The sequence below is a fragment of the Pongo abelii genome, chromosome 8 (assembly GCF_028885655.2).
Source record: "Pongo abelii isolate AG06213 chromosome 8, NHGRI_mPonAbe1-v2.0_pri, whole genome shotgun sequence".
NCBI lineage: Eukaryota > Metazoa > Chordata > Mammalia > Primates > Hominidae > Pongo > Pongo abelii.
The window spans coordinates 100,729,719-100,750,900 of NC_071993.2; the positions used below are offsets into that span (position 1 = coordinate 100,729,719).

The 21,182-nt window shown below is 41.0% G+C and overlaps 2 protein-coding genes across 10 annotated transcripts in view; one reads left to right on the top strand and one right to left on the bottom strand.

The window, feature by feature from the left end:
- PLCE1 (phospholipase C epsilon 1) overlaps window positions 1-21,182 on the top strand; it is a 444,022-nt gene that overhangs the window by 53,738 nt on the left and 369,102 nt on the right. For 6 of the 9 annotated variants that reach the window (XM_063727669.1, XM_054522660.2, XM_054522668.2 and 3 more), the window contains one exon: window positions 16,089-16,265. The gene's annotated coding sequence lies outside the window, so the exon portion shown is untranslated. Of the gene's footprint in view, window positions 1-4,477; window positions 4,664-16,088; window positions 16,266-21,182 lie in introns of those variants that run through there. The other 3 variants (XM_054522662.2, XM_054522664.2, XM_054522659.2) reach the window with 2 other exon arrangements.
- Window positions 1,579-4,389, bottom strand: LOC100443776 (putative PIP5K1A and PSMD4-like protein). The gene has a single exon (XM_009245636.4). The coding sequence runs from the start codon at window positions 4,387-4,389 to the stop codon at window positions 1,696-1,698; it is 2,694 nt and encodes an 897-aa protein (XP_009243911.4). The 3' UTR covers window positions 1,579-1,695.

Sequence of the window (21,182 nt, forward strand, 5' to 3'; positions counted from 1 at the left end):
CCTAAGTGCTGAGATTACAGGCATGAGCCACACTGCACCAGCCAGCATTTAAGATTCTTATAACTAAATAGTACTTTTAAAAGAAAGAAAAGGACCAAATAATATCAGATAAATGTGGTCATACTGATCACTTGGTAACGGCCTGTTCAAGGCTGAAAACTTCTCCAATCGATCATTTCCATTCTTATTCTTCTAGTCTCAACCTATTTTCATTTCTTAATTGACTTGATTTTTCTTCAAAGATTAAATGCATTTGTTTCTTGTTGAACTCAGAATTTTCAGTTATTGTGCTTGTTTCAAAATGCTTTAAAATTAGTTCCTGCATTGCATTGAGAGACATATCAACTGAACTCTAAGGACTGGTGAGGTCTCGCAAACCCACCACTGCTTTCATTTGTTTGCAAACCCCATGGCACTCCTATTTCCAAGTGCTGGCAGTAGACAGAGCTGGCAAAATTTTGTTCTGACAGACTACGTTATTCTTGTCAAGAAGTTTGTCAGTGGAAAATATGTCAGTAGAGGAGCTTCTGGAGAACTCCAGCATCAGGGGCACTGGGTTGTTATTTCTGGCTTGGCTGTAGAATGAACCCTGGGACTTTGGGCAAGTCACTTAATCTTTTAAAGCCTCACCTGCTGTGACTCAAAGATACACATTTTCCCTGCATTTTATTATTCCTGAAATGGAATGTGTCTAAATAAACTTGCCAGCTTCCAGGCCCAGTATGGACACCCCAGTATGAGACATAAGTAACATTTGTGAATGTAGGTGAACTTGGAGGGCTACATAGAAGGTTATCTGTTTATTTGATATCACATGGGATGAGTGATTTGCACTGATAGCATCACACATGTTTATTTGTATTTCATGTTAAATAAATCAAAATTTACATTTATTCTAATCAAAGCAAATCTTTGTCTCTAGAGGACTGTATAAATATTTTCCTATTAACAAGCAACAGCCTCTAATAACTGTTATTAAATTGATAGTCCTCAACTGATGACATATTATAATCAAGGAAAAGGGAAAATAATACCAGCAGGCTAATGTTGAAGATTCAATAAGATTAAGCTCATAAAATGCTTAGCATAGTGCCTGGTGCATAGGACACACTCAAGAAATATTGTCATCATTGTCATCATCATCATCACCACCATACTTTATAACATATTACTCAACATTTGCTTTCCATAGCCATATTTCATTCACAACCCCTGTGTAAGGAAGGCAGTAAAGTCTGATGCACCCAGCGACATTGGGCAAGTCACTTAGTCTGAATAGGTGGTTCTCAACTTTTGCTGAATTTCAGAATTACCTTGTGAGCTTTTGAAAAATATCAGTACCTGAGTCCCAGGCCAATTAAATTAGAATCTTTAGGGGTTGGGTCCAGGTATTTGAAATGTTATTAAAGCTTTCTGGTGATTTTAATGTGAATTATTTTATGTTAGTGGTTCTCAACCTTAGCTGCACATGAGAGATCACACAGCTCAGATGAAGCCCATCAGCATTTCAGGGGTCAGATTTAGGCATTGGGATTTCCTTTCTTTTCTTTCTTTTTTTTGTTGAAGCAAAAAAGGAAAAAATGTTGCCAAGCTTTATTTAGGCTGTAATGGTTACAGATAACACACATCTAACCCTATATTCCGTGCTTCCCATGCAGTCCCCTGAGCAGGCTTATCTACCCTTTCCCTCCAGTCTCACTTCTTGTCTTCCTCCTTCTTGTCCTTCTTGCCATCCTTGGTGGCCTGGGAGGCCGGGGAGCCCATAGCATTTCGAATGGATTCATTGTTGGGATCCACACCTGGGAGGTTCTCTAGGACACTCTGAAGGAACTCAGGGTCCTGCATCACGTCGTAATCATCCTCCTCCTTGGCTGGCTCAGATGTGTCCATGGCTGAGCTGGCATCAATGTCTGCTGATTCTGCCTGGCCAAACTCTGCTCCCTGTGGGGACCTCTGCATGGCATAAGCAATCTTCTCTTCCTCAGTCATACTGCTTAGGTCAGGAAGCCCAGTGCGGCCAAACTCTTGCTGGCTGATGGTCATCCTCAGCAGGGCATCGTCTGAGTCTTCAGTCCCAGTCGTAGCAATCCCGGCCTCAGCAGCAGAAGCTGCAGCTGCCTGCCTGGGCTCCTCCTCCTGCCGCTGCCGCTGCTCTTCCATAAATACACGAAGGACCAAGGCCAGCTCAGGATCAGCACTGGGATCTACTCCAAATTCAAAGTCACTGGCACCAAGACCCATCATGGCACCACCTTCACCAGCCAAAATCGGAAAACTGATGAGAGCATCAGCCAAACTGGGCCCAGGAGGCACTGTGACCAGATGAGAACCGGTTCCATCTTTGCCATTCAACGTGTTTACAAAGGCTGTCAGTTTTTCTGTGTTCACCTCCTCTTCCCCAAAATTGATAATGTCAACATTTACTTTCTCCTTCTTGAGGCATTTAGCCAGTTTCACCAGATCTTTCTCATTGTCCTCCACCGGGTTTCCCACAAAGGCAATGATGCGGATCTTGTGATTGTTGCCTTGTCGGTGCTTCAGAGCCAGATGGGCCACGCGGATGCCCGTGCAGAAGGTGATCTTGCCCTTGGGTTGGACAGTATGTAGCTTGGACGGGATACGGCCAGTGTCTGGGGTGAGTGTGGTCAGCACTTCACAGTCATTATCCAGCGTGATAAGGCCCACGTTGTTCTCAGGGTTGCTGCGGGTCTTTGAATGACAAACTGTGTTGACAGCATCCTGCTGGGCCTGCAGCCGGATGGGTAAGAAGTCTCCATTCCGCGTATACTCACTGTTGTCCACACTTGTAGTTAGCATTTGCAAAGTCTCTCCAACTAGAGGTGAGAAACTGGGATCAGGAATAGGTGAGCCCTCACTGATTTCCTCCAAAGGTGGAGTCTGAGGTAAAACATCAGGACGACCAAGGTAAACGCCTGGCTCCACTTCCGCCTTTGTTGTCACTTGTGCCTTGTGTTCCCCAGAGACCAATGGCTGGTAAGTAATGCAGGAGTTGCCACTGGAGCCTGCTCGCTGAGAGAAAGATGAGCCAGACCGAAATCTTTTGGAAGGAGAAGGCTTCAAGGGAATCTTCTTAAATACTGTGTTGCAGATGAAGCGCTGGAACCGTTCAGCGTAGAAGCCTGGGTGATGCACTGAGACAGTATCTCCATCATGTACCAGGGCTTTCCAAGAGTGCTCCAACTTCTTAACAAACCTGTAAGACTGTAGAATGTCAATGATGCCAATATAAAGCAGAAGCCTTTCCCCTTTACTATTCCGGGCAGGGATGCCACCCATATGGTCATCGGTCTCCATGGTGCCACCCCTTCGAGCCTCTCCCTGGATGGATTCCATGGCTGTGGAATACAGAGCCTTTTGGGGGGCCGGTCTTCGAGTATCAACTGAGTATTGTGTTTCGCTGCTTAAGGGCTCTCGTTGTGCATGATCTATATTATGGATTGACATCAAGAGGCTATAACCCATTATCTTGAAGCTCTGCAGCACCAAACAGTCACGCTGCAGGGTCTTACAGAGAGCGTTGTGCACGTCAGCATCCAAAAAAAGACCATCAGGGATGTCTTGTAAGAAGTCTAGGTCTTTAAATGTGGGAAGAGGCTTCTCTCGCTCTTTCTGGGAAGCCCGCCGTTTGTAGGTTGAGCCTTTGAGGTCATATTTGATATGCATTTTTACCGACCTTGGTAAAAGATTGTTCATCACCACAATCCGAATGTTCTTGCCACCTGCCTGCACACAGTACAGTCCATAGAATTTAGGCAGCAAAGTCCGAGGGTTTTGGTTGAGGTTCATGTAGTATCCTGGAAGCAGCTTCTGCAGAAACTCTGCCTCTTTATGTCGGACTGTCTTAATAATGAACTCATCGTCGCCGGACGCATAGAACAGGGAACCGCTAGCTCCAGAGCTACAAAGTTCAATCAGCGGCTCACTGCAGAGGGAATACAAGTAATCATCGGGCCGGATACCAAATAGCTCCCAGAAGTAGCGGAAGGCAACAGGTGCATAGGTCTTGAAACGAAAGTCATTGTAGTGATGAGCAGGGGTCAGGTTGCTCCCTTCACTGGGAAAGAAGATACTCTCCACCATGTGGAAATCTTGCATGAGGACATCACTCTCTGGTCTGGTACTCAGGCTCCCCACAGTGTGGGTAATGCCTAACTGGATGGCACCTTTCAAGGCTGATGAGGTTGTCTCTCCTGAGGAATCAACACTTCTATGGCCTATTTTCTTGATGGGCATAACAGAGGCATAAGGCACCTCAGATGCCATGGGTCTCTTGATTCCAGATGCTGAGGACGAGGTACAGGAAGGGACCGCGGGATCAAAGGATGAAAAACCGACCGAAGACAACGGCCCGGAGGAGGCGGACGCCATCTTGGCAGCCCCCTCCCCCTCAACGGTCTGTCTCTCTTTCAATCCGGCTCTTCCTCTTCTCGGAATCGAATCTTCCCAACGTCTCTTTACAGAACCCACGTTCTGTGGGCCACCTCCTCGCCCCCTCCGGGGCCTCCATCAGACATGTCGAGCCAGCTGCTGGACCAGCTCAAGGCCACACCATTCGCCTGGCATGGGGGAGAACTCACGTCTCGCACCCCCTCCACAAGTTTAACCGCTTTCTACAGGGAATACTTTCCCCTTTCACAGAAAAGTAAGCTTAAGCTGGCTGCTGGGACCTTGCGTCCAGACCAAGCCACATCTGAAAAAAAACGAGGCATGAAAAGTCCCAGAGGAGCGAACGCCCCGTCTCCGTCCTCCCTAGCCACGGCCTGTTAATCTCCCAACCCGGCCGGGATTTCTTTTCTAAGTAGTGGATCCCATACATCAGAATCATCTGGGGCACTTGTAATTTAATCCAAACTCATGTGCTCCAGTCCCCCCAATTTTTATTTAAGTCTGGGGTGAGGGCCCTACAATCTGTGCTTTTAATAAGTTCCCCAGTTTTTCTCTGGTATAGAGTTTGAGAATTGCCAGTCTAATAAGCCTCTGACTGGTGGTGATGGTTGCCAGTCTGATAAGTCCCCACCTCCAACATTGGGGATCATATTTTGATGTGATATTTGGAGGGGGAAAATATCCAAACTATATCAGAGACTGTTCATTCAGCAAGCACTATAATGCGATTTACCTGCAGCACCCTACACTGTACCTGGCACACAGGAGATGCCCAGTGAATATTTTTGAATGAATGAAATGCCTGCTGTATTAGTGAGGGTTCTCTTAGAGGGACAGAACAAATAGGAGATATATATATAATATATTATATTATATATTATATGTTATATTTACATATAACATATAATATATATAATAATATATAATATATTATATTATATATTATATGTTATATTTATATATAACATATAATATATATAATATATAATAGTATATATTATATATATTTTATATATATATAATATATATATTATATATATAATATAATAGTATATATTATATATTATATATATTATATAATATATACATATTATATATTATATAATATATACATATTATATATTATATAATATATAATATATACATATTATATAATATATAATATATAATATATACATATTATATAATATACATATTATATAATATATAATAATATATAATTATATATAATATATATATTATATAATATATAATTATATATAATATATAATTATATACACATTATATATTATATGCATATAATATATATGATATACATATTATATATTATATACATATAATATATATAAAAGTTTATTATATATAATAATATATAATAATATATAATATATAATTTATATATAATATATATAATTTATATATTATATATATATATATAAGTTTATTAAGTATTAACTCACACAATCACAAGGCCCCACAATAGGCTGTCTGCAAACTGAGGAGCAAGGAGAGCCAGTCTGAGTCCCAAAACTGAAGAACTTGGAGTCCGATGTTCAAAGGCAGGAAGCATCCAGCAGGGGAGAAAGATGTAGGCTGGGGGGCTAGACCCATCTCTTCTTTTCACGTTTTTCTGCCTGCTTTATATTCGTTGGAAGCTGATTAGATTGTGCCCACCAGTTTAAGGGCCCACTGATTCAAATGTTAATCTCTTTTGGCAACACCAAAACAGGCACACCCAGGATTAATACTTTGTATCCCTCAATCCAATCAAGTTGACACTTAGTGTTAACCATCACACCTGCTATAAGCCAAGTATGATACCAGGTCCTGGGGATACAGAGATAAATATGATAGGTCAGCTCCTGAACAAACCATCTAACAAGGGAGTCCAAATTATTTTTTAAAAAGATAGTAATGGAGTACAGCAGTTAACATAATAGGAAGATACAAAACTGAATTAGGTGAACACTAGAGGAGGAGTTCTGAGGAGAGCACTGAACTGAGACCGCAGATGAGGGGGATCAGGAAAGAGTTCCAAGCAGGCTAACACAAGCCAAGTCTAGAAGGACCAGCAGAGAGTCAGTTTGGCACAGAAGCTGGAGGTGTGAATCTTCCAGGTGAGCAACAGCCTGGACCAGGCACAGAAGCATGACCATCACCGTGGTTTTGTGAAACCAACAGAAGATGAACATGCTAACTGTTGGTGGGTAGAGAGACCACAGGAACCAGCATGTCCAGGGCTGGGGTGGGAAGGAATCTATGTTTTCCCCTCCTCCCAGCACATACGTTCGCTGGGTGCTCGAGAGCTGTGGTCCTCTGATATAGATGTGGCTGAATGGCAGGAACACTAGACAGGAGAGTGAAGGCCCCTGTTCTCAGCTTCAAGGAAAATTTCTTACTCATTTTTGTTCTTTAGGGCCAAGTTCAAGCTTCTGCAAAGACTGGGTGTTCCCCAAATACTTCAGACAGACTGGCAGGGCAGCGGCACAGCCAAAATTGTGAACAGGCTCCCCAATTGTTCCGGGGACTTGCTGTTCTCCAGCTCTTTCCCCTGAGGGCCTCTGGAGCCTGGGGTGTGCAGGCCTGGTATTATCTGTGTCAACTGAAATAGATTTTCTGGCATATAAAGAGATGCCACAAAGGAAGACATATACCCAGCTACATGGGTGTGTATCCCTAGATGCATTTTTACCCCTAAAGTCAAGATCGGATATTTCTGACTGCTTTCCACAAAGCTAAACTTGGACAAAAACTGCATGTAAACACATCAGTTTCCCCAAATCGCTGTCTTTCATCATCTAACAATTAGATTACAATTTATTGGTTTCTAGAATTAGATTAAAGCAGTCTGTAGACAATTAGACTTATTAAAATAATATCTGCTAAAAGGAAAGCTTCCAAGTTGGTTTGAACTCCAAATTATTCAAAATATAATATCCACATTTTTTCCCTGACCTCCCTTTTCTAATCCTATTGAACTCTGTCTTAATTTTGTATAAGGTTTATTCATCTTGATCAGAAGCTTAATAGACTAAACTGGAATTACTATATTTAAGATATATGGCTCTGAAGGGGACTAAAACTTGTTTTCTTCCTTAGATTTAAAATAAAGTCAATTTCAATTTAATTGGTTAATTTCAAGAGCTTTTTAATTTTTTCTTTCCTGGGGAGGGCAAGTATGTTTCCGTTGTAAAGAAGTAAACAAAAGCCATTCTCTTTCATTAAGAAAGTGTAAGGTTAACAAAATTAAAGCACTCACATCTAGGTGAATTGGTCTGTCAGAACAAACCAACTATTTCTACATGACAACAATAGTTTGCAAGTGGTTGTTTTGACACCTCCCCATCTACAGTAACAAGAAACTATAATAACTTGAGGAAATAAACGGCATAAATATGTCTAGAAAGGAGACAGAGAATCATTTAGTGAGTTCAAATCCAAGCTTTAGCCTCATCAGAAAACCTCAAGAAAAGTCACAAAAATGTCTAGATCTCCCTTTCCTCACTTTTACATGGAGAATGAAAGTACCTATGTTGAAAGTTGATTAGTGGTTGCTAAGGGCTGGGAAGGCGGGATGGTGAGTGACTGCTAGAGAATGTTGGGGTTTCTCTTTTGGGGTGATGAAATGTTCTTGAATTAGATAGTGGTGATGGCTGCACACCTTGTCCTGTATCCTTGGAAACTCCTTAGTCTCAGGCAAACCAGGACAGTTGAACACTCTAAGCCAGCTGTTTTTATTCAGGGTTCATGGGCAATAAGAGACCTATTTGAGTTCAGTATTATCAAGCATGGCCATTGGACTGTCTCATGCAGTAGCTTTTACACTTTAGCCTCCATCAGAATCAGCTGGAGGTCTTCTTAAAACACAGGTTGCTGGATCCAACCTCCAGAGTTTCTAATTCAGTAGTTCTGAGGTGGGGCCTGAGAACTGGTGTTTCAAACAAGTTCCCAAGAAATACTAATGCTGCTGGTCCTGAGACCATACTTTGAGAAGTACTGGCGTATGCATTTAAAAATAGATAACATTGGGAAAAGGCCTTATGAAAATAAATAAATAATAAAATTGAAAAAATAATAATTGATACATTATGGGCAAAGAAAAAAATTGTACTTGAACAGAATTTAAATTTCAGCTGCCATGATGAGCGAGGGTGAAATTCCACAAGTATTTCAGTTTATCTATACTCTCTCTCAGAGCTACCCAAATTGGTGTTAGGGTGGAAATATTGTGGAGGAAAATATATTAATAGTTGTGCTAAGAAAATAAGCTTGCACTTTTAGCCAATCAACAGTAAAATGAGTTTATTTGAGTTAATCTTTAATATAGTAATATGAGATGTAAATTCCTGAAAGATATGTGATATTTCCAAAAAAAATTCTTTTTTTTGAGACAGAGTCTTGCTCTGTCTCCCAGGCTGCAGTGCAGTGGCGTGATCTTGGCTCACTGCAACCTCCACCTCCTGGGTTTGAGCGATTCTCCTGCCTCAGCCTCCCAAGTAGTTGGGACTACAGGCGCGTGCTACCACTCCCAGCTAATTTTTGTATTTTTAGTAGAGATGGGGTTTCACCATGTTGGCCAAGCTGGTCTTGAACTCCTGACCTCAAGTGACATGCCCTTCTCGGCCTCCCAGAGTGCTGGGATTACAAGTGTGAGCCACTGTGCCCAGCCATATTGCCATATTTATGCTTTTATTTTCAAAGTTGAAATCACACGGTTTCACATTCTTTTTTTTGAAAGAATGAAACAATAGCCATAAGCTTTTTTTTTTTTTTTTTGGAAGTCTTAAAACCCATGTTTAATGCTTGCGTAATAGTCCATCCAGTGGTGAAGCAAAATTTCCTAAACCTAACCCTTATTACTGGACATTTAGGTTGCTTTCATTTTCAGTTTTCAGGCATAGTTTTTTTTTACTTTTGTCAACCTAATTCCTTGAAAAGAATCCTTAGGGCAATGCCTGCCTCAGCCAGCATGGAAGTGTTCCCATGTTTGATAAGCATTGCTGCATGCTGGCCCATGCAGGCTGAGCCATGGTCATGCCACTGGTAATGCACTGTACCAGCTTCCCCATGACCTTGGCAGCACTGGAAGTTATTTTAAAACACAAACTACAGTGAGGTGGGAGGAACTGGTTTAATAAGCATAAAATAGTGCTTAAAATGAACTGTTTACTTTTCTATTATTACTTTCCCCAACTTATTTGGAAAATTTTTAAGCTTACAGAGAAATTGAGTCTCATATCCTCTTCACCGAGATGCAATTGTTAATATTTTGCCATATGTGCTTTCTTTCTCTTAATACGCACACACACTTTTTGCTGAGCCATTTGAAAGTTGCAGACATGACACTAAATACCCCTAAATACCCCACCATGAGTCTTCTACATAATCCAAATAACCATTATCAAACACCGCATACACAAGAAATTTAACATTGATACAAAATAGTATCTATTATGCAGCACATATGCAGATTTCCCTAATAATCCCAAAATGTCTTATACAGCCGTTTTTTAAAATCTAGGATTCAATCAAGATTCACACATTGCATTTGTTTATCACATCTCTTTACTGTCTTTTAGCCTAGAAAAGTGTCCTGATGTATGTATTTATTTATTTTTGAGACAAGGTCTCGCTCTGTCACCTAGGCTGGAGTGCAATGGCGCTATCTGGGCTCACTGCAACTTCTGCCTCCCAGGTTCAAGCGATTCTCGTGCCTTAGCCGCCTGAGTAGCTGGGACTACAGGCATAAGCCACCACGCCCAGCTAATTTTTGTATTCTTGGTAGAGAAGGGGTTTTGCCATGTTGGCCAGGCTGGTCTTGAACTCCTGGCCTCAAGTGATTCACCTGCCTCAGCCTCCCAAAGGGCTGGGATTACAGGTGTGAGCCACCACGCCCGGCCTCCTGATGTATTTTTAACTCATAACACTGAATCTTTTTGAAGAGTACTGTCCAACTGTTTTACGGTATATCCCACATTCTGGATTTGCCATATTATATTTTCATAACTAAATTTAAGTTAAACATTTTTGGTCAAGAACACTATATGTGATGATGTGTACTTCCCGTTACACCCCATCAAGAGGTACATGATGTCAGGTTGTCCAATTACTAGCAGGGCTGAGTTTTATCACTGGGTTAAAGCAGTGTCTGTTGTAAAAGCACATTTTCCATTTGTAATTAATCAGTAATGTATGGAGATAGTAACTGGAAACTGTGAACATCATGTTCCCCAACATTTCACTCAGAGGATTTTGTGTCCTAATTAGTTATTACATTGTTGGCTACAAAATGATGATTTCTAATTTAATTATGATTCCTTTTTATGTATCAGCAGATATTCTTCAGTATAAGTCAGCTATATTCCCCTTTTAAAATATCTGGACTTCCGGCCTCATGAACTCATGGATTCTCTTTTAGATACAGTATTATAATCCATTAACACTGATATTCTTTTTGAAACTCAAATTGTCCAAACTTTGGCCAATAAAAGCTCCTTTAGTGCCACGTGGGTGGTATAATGGTGAGCGCAGCTGCCTTCCAATAAAAGCTCCTTCGAGCTGACTCCTGTGTCCTTTTGACACGTCCTCATTAGTCTTTCAACAATTCTTTGCTTTTTAGCAGACTAAGATATTCCAGGCTCTGCTTCTACTTTCACTACCCTAGATCTGAAATGAGCAATTTCTCCAAGGAAAACCTGGTTCCTTTTTGTGGGAAATCATATTTATTAATAGTAACCAAGGTCTGGGTGGCAGTTATGCTCATTGCTACTGGGTACCATTGCTTCTAGGCCTTGTCTGGAAAAAGCTAATGTGTATATGTGTGTGTGTGTGTGTGTGTGTGTGTGTGTAGCTATTTATAAAATAATGACTTCACACTGATACCTCCAATTCCCTTCAATTCAATATATTGTCACAAGGTTCTTCCTTACCTTCCCGTACTCCACATTTGTATTTCCCTTTTACTACAGTGAGAGTCCTGGATCTCTAAAATATCAATATATTTACTCTCTCACACAGTATACATGAAATAGTTTCATAGTTACTATGTCAATAATACACCAAAATAAAACCTAGTAAGTAAAATTCAAGATTTTCCTGAAGCTTTTTTTGTCTGTAGAATATATCCTCCAATCCCACCTGAAATGAGAAAAAATAGATAAAAATTAAAAAATTAAAAAGATAAAATAGGATATATCCTGCAAAGGGTATACCATTGGATTGTTATGTTCAAAAGTTTCTTGGATTATTTCTTTTTGTGTGCGGGTATACGATCAATTTGATATCTATTTGTATTTATTTGTATCTGTTTGTATTCATTTTTATGGCTTGCTCTTTCCACCACTGTAATTTTACTTTTTGAAAATGTAGACCATGTATGTGGTTCAAAGGTGAAAAACTATATATAAAGTATGATACACTGTCATACTGGTGGCTGTCAATGAGCCATGCCTTCTGGTATTCATGCCTTGTGTAGTCTCCTCTCCCACTGACACTGGAATGGCCACGGGACTTGCTTTGGTCAATGAGACACGAGTAAATATAATCGAGTAGAGGCTTGATTAGCTCTTGCATTGAGGCTTGTCTTCTGAGAACTCTCCCTCTTGGAGCCCAGCTGTCAGCTGTAGAGAATTCAGGCTATTCTCCAGGAGACAGAGGCTGGGTAGAGAGATCTGGGAGAATGAAACAGCATGTGGACAGAGAGAGGCCAAGGGGAGGAGAACTGAGTTACCCCAGCTGAAGTTCCAGCTGCAGACAGCCCATGAGTGATTCCAGCTGACACCACATGGAGGAAAAGCACCATCCCAGAATGGTGAGAAATTATAGTCATTAAGGCACTAAATTTGGGATAGTTTGTTGCACTGTAATAGATAAGTAAAACAAAAGATACACTCAAATACGTGCAACTTCATCTATTTCAATTGGATATTGTTGCACAAAAAACTATCCCAAGGCCGGGTGGACCCAGTGGCTCATGCCTGTAATCCCAGCACTTTGGGAGGCGGAGGCAGGTGGATCACAAGGTCAGGAGATAGAGACCATCCTGGCCAACATGGTGAAACCCTGTCTCTACTAAAAATACAAAAAAAATTAGCCGGGCGTGGTGGTATGTGCTTGTAGCCCCAGCTACTCAGGAGGCTGAGGCAGGAGAATCACTTGAACCTGGAGGCAGAGGTTGCCATGAGCCGAGATCGCGCCACTGCACTCCAGCCTGGGCGACAGAATGAGACTCCATTTCAAAATTAAAACAAAACAAAACAAAACAAAAAAAACAACTACCCTAAAACTTAGAGGTTTAAATCAATAATTTGTTGTTACTATATCTCATAATTTAATGGGTCAAGAATGCGGTAAGAGCACAGCAGGAAAGCCTTGACCCTGTTCTATAATTTCTGAAGTCACAGCTGGGATTCTCTGAGTGCTGGATGCTAAAGAACTGGGTGCTGTTTGGTATCTCTCTCTTTCTGACTCTGTATCATCATCCCTCAGTATCCACAGGGGATTGGTTCCAGGACCCCCATGGATATCAAATTCTGAGGATACTCAAGTCACTGATTATATAAAATGGCATAGTATACCAGCCTGGCCAACATGGTGAAACCCCTTCTCTTACAAAAATACAAAAATTAGCTGGGTGTGGTGGTGCATGCCTGTAATCCCAGCTACTTGGGAGGCTGAAGCAGAAGAATCGCTTTAACCCGGGAGGCGGAGATTGCAGTGAGCTGACATCGTGCCATTGCACTCCAGCCTGGGCAACAGAGTGAGACTCCATCTCAAATAAACAAATAAAAATGGCAAAGTATTTGCATGTAACCTATGTGCATCCTTCCTTGTACTTTAAATCCTCTCTGTATTACTTATAATACCTAATACTATGTAAATAGTTGTTATACTGTATTTTTTTTTTTTAATTTGTATTTTTCCTTTTTCCTCAAATATTTTCAATCCAAGGTTGGTTGAATCCACAGACAGGGAATAGCTTCTCCACACAACTATCTTAAGCTTCCTCCCAGCATGGGAACTTCATCCTCATTGCTTCTTACATGATATTTCAGGGCTCTAAGAGCAAGTGTTCAAAGAGACAAGAAGTAGAAGCTCTCTTTTCCTTAAGCCTCTAACCTGAAAACCGGCAGTGTCACTTCCACTGTGTTCTGTTAGTGAAAGCAGTCGCAGAATCTACCTATATTCAAGGGCCAGGAACATAGACCCCACATTTTGATGGGAAGATATCAAAGAATTTGCGGCCATCCTTAATCTGCTACACTGTCCCCTATTCCTTCTTTTTCATTTCATTCTCTCCTTCCTTACAGCGCACTTAAAAAAAAATTTTAAACCCACAAGTTTTGTTTCCCTTTTTCTCCCTATGCAACAGATGGCATTATTTAACTATTTTCTTGCACGTTGCTTTTTTTCTAGACAGCTTTATTGAGGTATTGTTGTTACACAATGCACTGCATATATAAAAATGTAAAATTTGGTAAAATTTTACTTGTGCATATATCTGTGCATCACCAACACAATCAAGATAATGCACAGATCCATCACCCCCAAAGGTTTCTCTTTGTAATCTTTCCCTCCTACCACTTTCCACCCTCTCCCCAGGCAACCCTGATCTCCTTTCTATCACTATACATTAGTTTACACTTTCTAGAATTATATATTAATGCAATAACCCTGTATATACTCTTTTTATGGTGGTTCTTTTGGGAGGTCTGGCTTCTTAGACTCAGCATCATTGTTTTGAGATGCAACCACACTGTTGCCTATATCACTAGTTTGTTCCTTTTCATTGCTGAATAGTATTTCATTATATGGCTATATCTCAATTTGTTATTCAATCATCTGTTAATTGGAATTCAGGTTGTTTCCAGTTTGGAGTTTGTCTTAGCTGCTATGGTATTTTACCATAGCCTGGATAGCTTAAACAAAATAAACGTATTTCTCACAGATCTGGAGGCTGAGAAGTTCAAGGTTAAGGTACCAGTTGGCTGATTTCACTTCTTGTGAGGACCCTCCTCCTGGCTTGCAGATAGCTACCTTCTCACTGTGTCTTCACATCGGAGAGGGAGGGAGAGAGAGAGAGAGAGAGAGCGAGAGAGAGAGAGAGAGAGTGCATATACATGCTCTCATCTTTCCTCTTATAAAAAAAACTAATCCCATCACAGAGACCCCATCCTCACAACCTCATGTAAAACTAATTACCTCCCAAAGGCTGCACCTGTGAATATCATAACACTGGGGGTTAGGGCTTTAACATATGACTTTTTGGGGAACACAGTCTTGTGGTTCATAACAAGGCTATTACAAATAAAGGCCTGAGGGAGGTGGTTTGTCCATTCTGCCATGTGAGGACACCTAGACTGTCCATGTATGAGGAGGAGGGCCCTCATCAGAATCACATCTGCATGCATTGACCTTGGACTTTCCAACCACCTGAACTGTGAGCAATAAATTCCTGTTGTTTATAAATTACCCAGTCTAAGGTATTTTGTTATGGCAGTCTGAATAGACTAAGACAATGGCTTTGGCTAACAGAGGTGGTAAGAAATGAACATCATCTTTGCAGCACATAACTGAGCCTCACTGTTTGTTTCCTGGTGGCTCTTAAGTCTTGAAACCCATCACTGACCAGTAAGTGCATGTATGGGTTATGTGAAGCCTACCTATGTATTTCTCAAGTGTCCATGGTCAGATTAGAAACTCACGGGTTAAGGGAAGCATCTAGTCTGAGTAGCAGCTCTGTGTTGGCTGACTTACCAAACTGTGTTTACTTAATATAGATGAATAATGAAAAACTTTAATGAACTATGGCAGCACCTCCAGCTTCTAATAGATCTGAGCACGATGCTCTTCCAATAGTGAAATTATGCTCAGAGTTCAGACCAAATTGCATTAACTGTTGCTTCCATGTTCTCAATAAAAAACAGAAGCATGAGTCACATTCCCATTTATAAAAGTAATACTTTTTTATACTGTAGTAAAGCTGCAGAAATGTGTCTGGCTAGACCTCAAGAAATGATTCCTTCTGGAGTTACCATGGTCAAGGGTGGATCCTTGACTTTGAGGGGTCGGAGATTTAATGTAGTCAGTTGACCTGAAGCCACCCAGGGACAGAAGGAGGCTCCTGTCCTAAATGAGGGTATATGTGGCTCAAAGCAGAGGCCACATTGGTGTATCCCTGTGGGAGCCAGAGTCTGAGAGGATGTTGTGAGGTGTCAGACAGCTTAACTGATATGACACAATCAGCACCAGGGAGCTCAGAGGAAGGTGGGTAATTGCAAAGACAAGACAGTATAGTTATTAACTCCATGGAGCAACTTCCTAACTTCAAATCCTGATTCTGTTACTTACTAGCTAGGGTAAATTACTTAATCTTTCTGTGCCTACATTAAAGTGAGTAAAAATGTATGAAGTACATAAAATAGTGCCTGGCACCTCATGTTATTATATGATAGTAATTACTTAGCTAAAGGATGAACAAAGACAAGGTAAGTCAGGACAGCTCCTTATCAGATTGGGATCAGATTGGAAAAAAAAATTGATATTTTACCAATGAAGGCCCAAGACTCCCTGGTTAAGGTCTGTCTGAATAGTGGCCCCCTAATAACATCCACATGCTAACCTCTAGGACCTGTCACTATGTTACCCTAGGTTACAAAAGAGACTTTGCATATCTGTTTAAGTTACAGATCTTGAGATGGAGAGATTATCCTAGATTGTCCAGGAAGCCTGAAGCTCATCGCAGAGTCTTTATAAAGGGAGACGGGAGAGTCAGAAGAGGAACTGTTTCAACCAAAGCAAAGATCAGATTGACTGGGGCCATAAGCCAAGACATGCAGATAGCCTCGAGGCTGGAAAAGGTAAGGAAACGGATGCTCCCCTAGAGCCTCCTGAAGGAACCAGTCCTGATGGTATCTTGACTTGAGCCCAGTGAGATTGAACTTGGACCTTTTTTTTTTGTTTTTTTGTTTTTTTTTGAGACGCAGTCTCTCTGTCGCCCAGGCTGGAGTGCAGTGGCGCCATCGGCTCACTGCAAGCTCTGCCTCCTGGGTTCCAGCCATTCTCCTGCCTCAGCCTCCCAAGCAGCTGGGACTACAGGCGCCTGCCACCATACCCAGCTAATTTTTTTGTATTTTTAATAGAGATGGGGTTTCACCATGTTAGCCAGGATAGTCTCAATCTCCTGACCTCGCGATCCACCCATCTCAGCCTCCCAAAGTGCTGGGATTACAGGCGTGAGCCACTGCGCCCGGCCTGAACTTGGACTTTTAACCCCTAGAACTGTAAGATAATAAATTTAGCCACATTAATAAATAAAGCCACTAAGTCTGTGGTAATTTATTACATCAGCAATAGGAAACAAATACAGTCCTTAAAACTCAGTGAGGTATCAGTACTTCTGTTTTGCCTCTCTGGGGTGGGGATGATAGTTCCTGATAACACAGAGTCAGCCTCCTAAATCACTCCAGCAAGCTCTGTCCAAGCAGGGATTGCTGTTCCTGGTGCATGTTTCTTGTCACTTCAGTCACAGAGGATGATGCTTGTTTTACTTTATCCATTGATTGGATCATATAGTAAGAGATCTATATTCTGGAGCCATAGTCCAAAAATGTTACTGATTAAATGAAGAAAATTATGTATTCATAGTATATTCAAGGGTGTTATTGTTTATGCAGTGGCTATGTTCAATGGAAAGAAAAGTATACATTGGCTGGGCAGGGTGGCTCATGCCTGTAATCCCAGCACTTTGGGAGGCTGAGGCAGGCAGATTGCTTGAGCTCACGAGTTCGAGACCAGCCTGGGCAACATAGGGAGACCGCCCCACCCAATCTCTACAAAAACATTTAAAAATCAGCCAGGTGTGGTGGTGTGTGCCTGTAGTCCCAGCTACTGGGGAGGCTGAGGTGGGAGGATCACTTGAACCGAGGAGGTTGAGGCTGCAGTGAGCTGTGATTGTGCCACTGCCCTCCAGCCTAGCCAATGGAGTGAGACCCTGTCTCAAAAAAAAAAAAAAAAAAAGTGTAAATCAATGTTTGTGAAATAAGTCATTTTTCTGGTACTTAAGTCACGTGTTTTTAAGGATTAGTATTTAAAAATATCCTACAATGCGTCCTTTTGAAATGTTAGTGATAGCATTCTTTCTCAATTTTCTAAATCAAGATTTTGATTTGTTTAATTGGGAGCAGACTTGTATTGCACCGTATCTTTAAACTGTAGATTCCACTTATGATTTTCACTCATTTATGCATTCATTCTTCCAATCCCTTTTTGTGGAGATGCCATTTAGTGCCAGCCTCTATCCTAGGAGCTAGGGAAACAGTATGATAATGAAAGGAGCCAGAGAATAAGCAAATACTCAGGAAAATATGTCAGGCTGTTAAAAAGGCTATGAAGAAACTAAAATAGGGTGATGTGGGAAAATTGAAATAAGCTTTAAAAACTCATTACTGATTTCCTTGTGGTGATCCACACGTGGGAAGGTGTCTTGAGAAATGCCTTTCCATCTGTGAAACCCTTAGTGTAGCTCAAAGAGAGAATCTGGGTGGAGCTTGGAGTGTTTTCTCCCCCTGTAACTCTGAAGATTAACTTATTTATCCCTTTGAAGGTAAAAGAAGAGAGTGTTAAAAGACCCTCACACAGCAGACACACAGTAAATATTTATTTTTATTACTCCTTCTTTGTTATTGCCCAGCCCTCTGTGGTATTCTCAGTTCACTGGGAAAGTGAAGTTACAAATACACAGCAATTAGTCTCACTTATCAGGGCAATGGTCTGCTCCAAGTATTCGTGTTTAGAAGGCAGATGGTTGGAAAGGAACATTGAGAAGTGTTCCTTCCTCAGAGGAAGGCTGCTGCACACAGTCACCTGCCTGGCCCCAAGATGTCTGCCTGGTATGTATGAGCTCTTTGGCAGAAAAGGCATCTGGTGTCCCCCCAGCATGACACAGGGGAGACATGGTCCCATGACTGCAGAAGCCCTTCAAGTCCCTTGTCTTCAAGTATGAGTAGGGAGCTTTCCATATATGAACTCACTGTTTGCCACCTTAGTTCTAAAGCCCCTTCTCCTGGCTGCTCACTCTTGGTTCTTGTCCTCAACTTTGCAGTTGACCTTCAGGACCACTTTTACAGCAATGGCCTCGGATCTTTCAGCAACAGTTCTTGTTCTCCACCCTAGCTGTGCTGTTGCCTCACAGCTCAGATAAATCCCCACTCTGAGTTCATGTCAACCCTTCCGAAGCAGCTTTTTTTCCAGGGACTACTCATGTGAACAGCCTCCCAGCTTCCGCGCTTTCCCTATCCCATTTTATGAGCTTGAAAACTAAACATTCAGAGAGTGTTTCTCAGACAAATTAGCCAAAGGCAGTATAGTAGTAGATGTTAACCATGCAAGTTCAAAGCATAGCTTTGAAAAGGAGATCTTCCACTTAGTAGCTATTCAAACTTGGGAAAATTACCCCCTCTAATGCTCTACCTTCTCATCTATAAAATGGGGCTAATGATTCAATGATTCGGTGAGGTGATGTCCAAGGCCTGGCACATAGTAACTAAATGTGAGCCACTACTGCTGCCTCTCCTGGTCCTTTAGCTCAGGTTGACTCAATGGCATCATGGTGACCTTAAAGCATCTAAGGGTGCCTAATTTTCCAGTAGAGCATAATGAAACATAAAGCATGAACTTCATAAATCTTGATTATAAGAGTGGGATCCTCATTCTTGAAAATCAAAATGGAAAAACGTGGGATGGTGTGGTTCAGGTAAAAGATGATGCAGTGACTTTATGGAGGTCACTTATTTGGTAGATGTGACAGGTTACAAGTGGCAGAAACAGTCTGATCCAAGGCTTGATCACAGAACACCCTGAGAAAATGTGTAAAGAAAGTAGTGCATGGCTGAGTTAAAGAAGTGGAGAATAAGCCTGGAAAGATAAGAAGGGAAAGGCGTGGAGAGCCTTGAATGCCAGGGTGAACAGCAAGTGGTGAAAATGCTAGGCTATGGGCTTTAGAGACCCATGGGCTCAGTGTGAATTCTCGTTCCACATCATACTAAGTAAGGCAATGGTGTTCAAACTTTTTTGGACATGGCACACACTAAGAAAAATGTTTTACATTGTGTTCCAGGACACATGCCCACACATACACAAATGCACACACACCTGTGAATCAAAGGTGAATGAAAGAGTTTTTACCCTAAGTATGCCTGACATACTCTGATATTTTCTCTTCTACTTCATTTCTTAAAGCTGCTAGCTATGGACACGAAATTGGTCTCACCGTCCATTAATGGGCTGTATCTCACAGGTGAATTAGATAATCTTGGAAAAACTACTTCCTGGCTGAATGTGGTTGCTTATACTTGTAATCCCAGCATTTTGGGAGGCCAACATGGAAGGATCGCTTGAGCCCAGGAGTTTGGGACCAGCCTGGGCAACAGTGTGGGACCCCATCTCTACCAAAAGTTTAAAAATTAGCCAGGCATGGTGGAGCATACCTACCAAAAGTAAAAAAAAATTAGCCAGGCATAGTCCTAGCTATTTGGGAGGCTTAGGTGGGAGGATCACTTGAGTTCAGGAGGTCAAGGCTGCAGTGAGCTATGATCACACCACTGCACTCCAGCCTGGGACACAGAGTAAGACCCTGTCTCAAAAAAAAAAAAAAAAAAAGAAAGAAAGAAAAAAGAAAAACTGCTTCCTATCTCTGAACTTTAGATTCCTTATCTATGAAGAAGAGGTAATGCCAGTCTGATAGAGCTGATGACTAAATAAAACAGCACTTAAAGCACCTGACACAGAGCTTGACATATAGTGCATATTCAATACATAAAGTTGGAAATATTTTTGCCAATTTATTGATGGGGATGAAGAGAAGGATTTTGAATAGTCAAAGGTTCCTGGAAATTTTTAGTCTGGTGATTAGGAGACATTGTGCAGTGACATTAATTGGATGAGGAGACAGGATAAGGCTAACTAGGGGACATTTTAAGGTTTTGTTTCACGGTGTCAGTTTTGCTTTTATTTTTGGACTATAAAAAATCATATTAGTTCATTACACGGTTTGGTTTCTGTATTTTTAGTTGTTTGATGCCTTAATATGCAGAGGTTTTAATTATTTATGTATTTTAAACTTTCAAGTTCTTTCTATTGCTTTAGACTTGGAAAGCCCCTCCCCACTATTAGAAAAGTTAAATATTCACCTTCATTTTATTTTACTTTTTTATGTGAATGATTTTATTTTAACATTTAGCTATTAATTCTTCTGAATTTTTTAATGTATATGTGCATAAGGTGAAGTTCTTACTTGATATTTTTCCAAATAACTAGCCAATTTCCCCATGCCATTGTTTAATATCTATCCCTTTCCAATTGCCTTGTCCTATATCATCATGTATTACATCCATGCGTATTGTATATATCCAGTTATGTGTGTATTTGGATCAACTTTTTGATTATTTTGTTCGGTTTATTCTTGCGATCATATCATATGTTTTTTGTTTTTGTAGAATTATGCAAGTTTTCAAACATATAGCAAAATACAGAAAGTAATGAACACTATGTGCCTAATTCCCAGAATTAAAAAATAATTAGCATATATGCTTCAGATATTTTTAAATTAATAAACTTTATCTTTTAATAAAATGTAAAATAGAATAGTCTTAGGTTCATAGCAAAATTGAGCAGAAGGTACAGAGATTTCTCATATACTGCCTGCCCCCACACATGCATAACCTCCTTCACTAGCAATATCCCCCTCCATAGCTCTGGAGGCTGAGGCAGGAGGATCA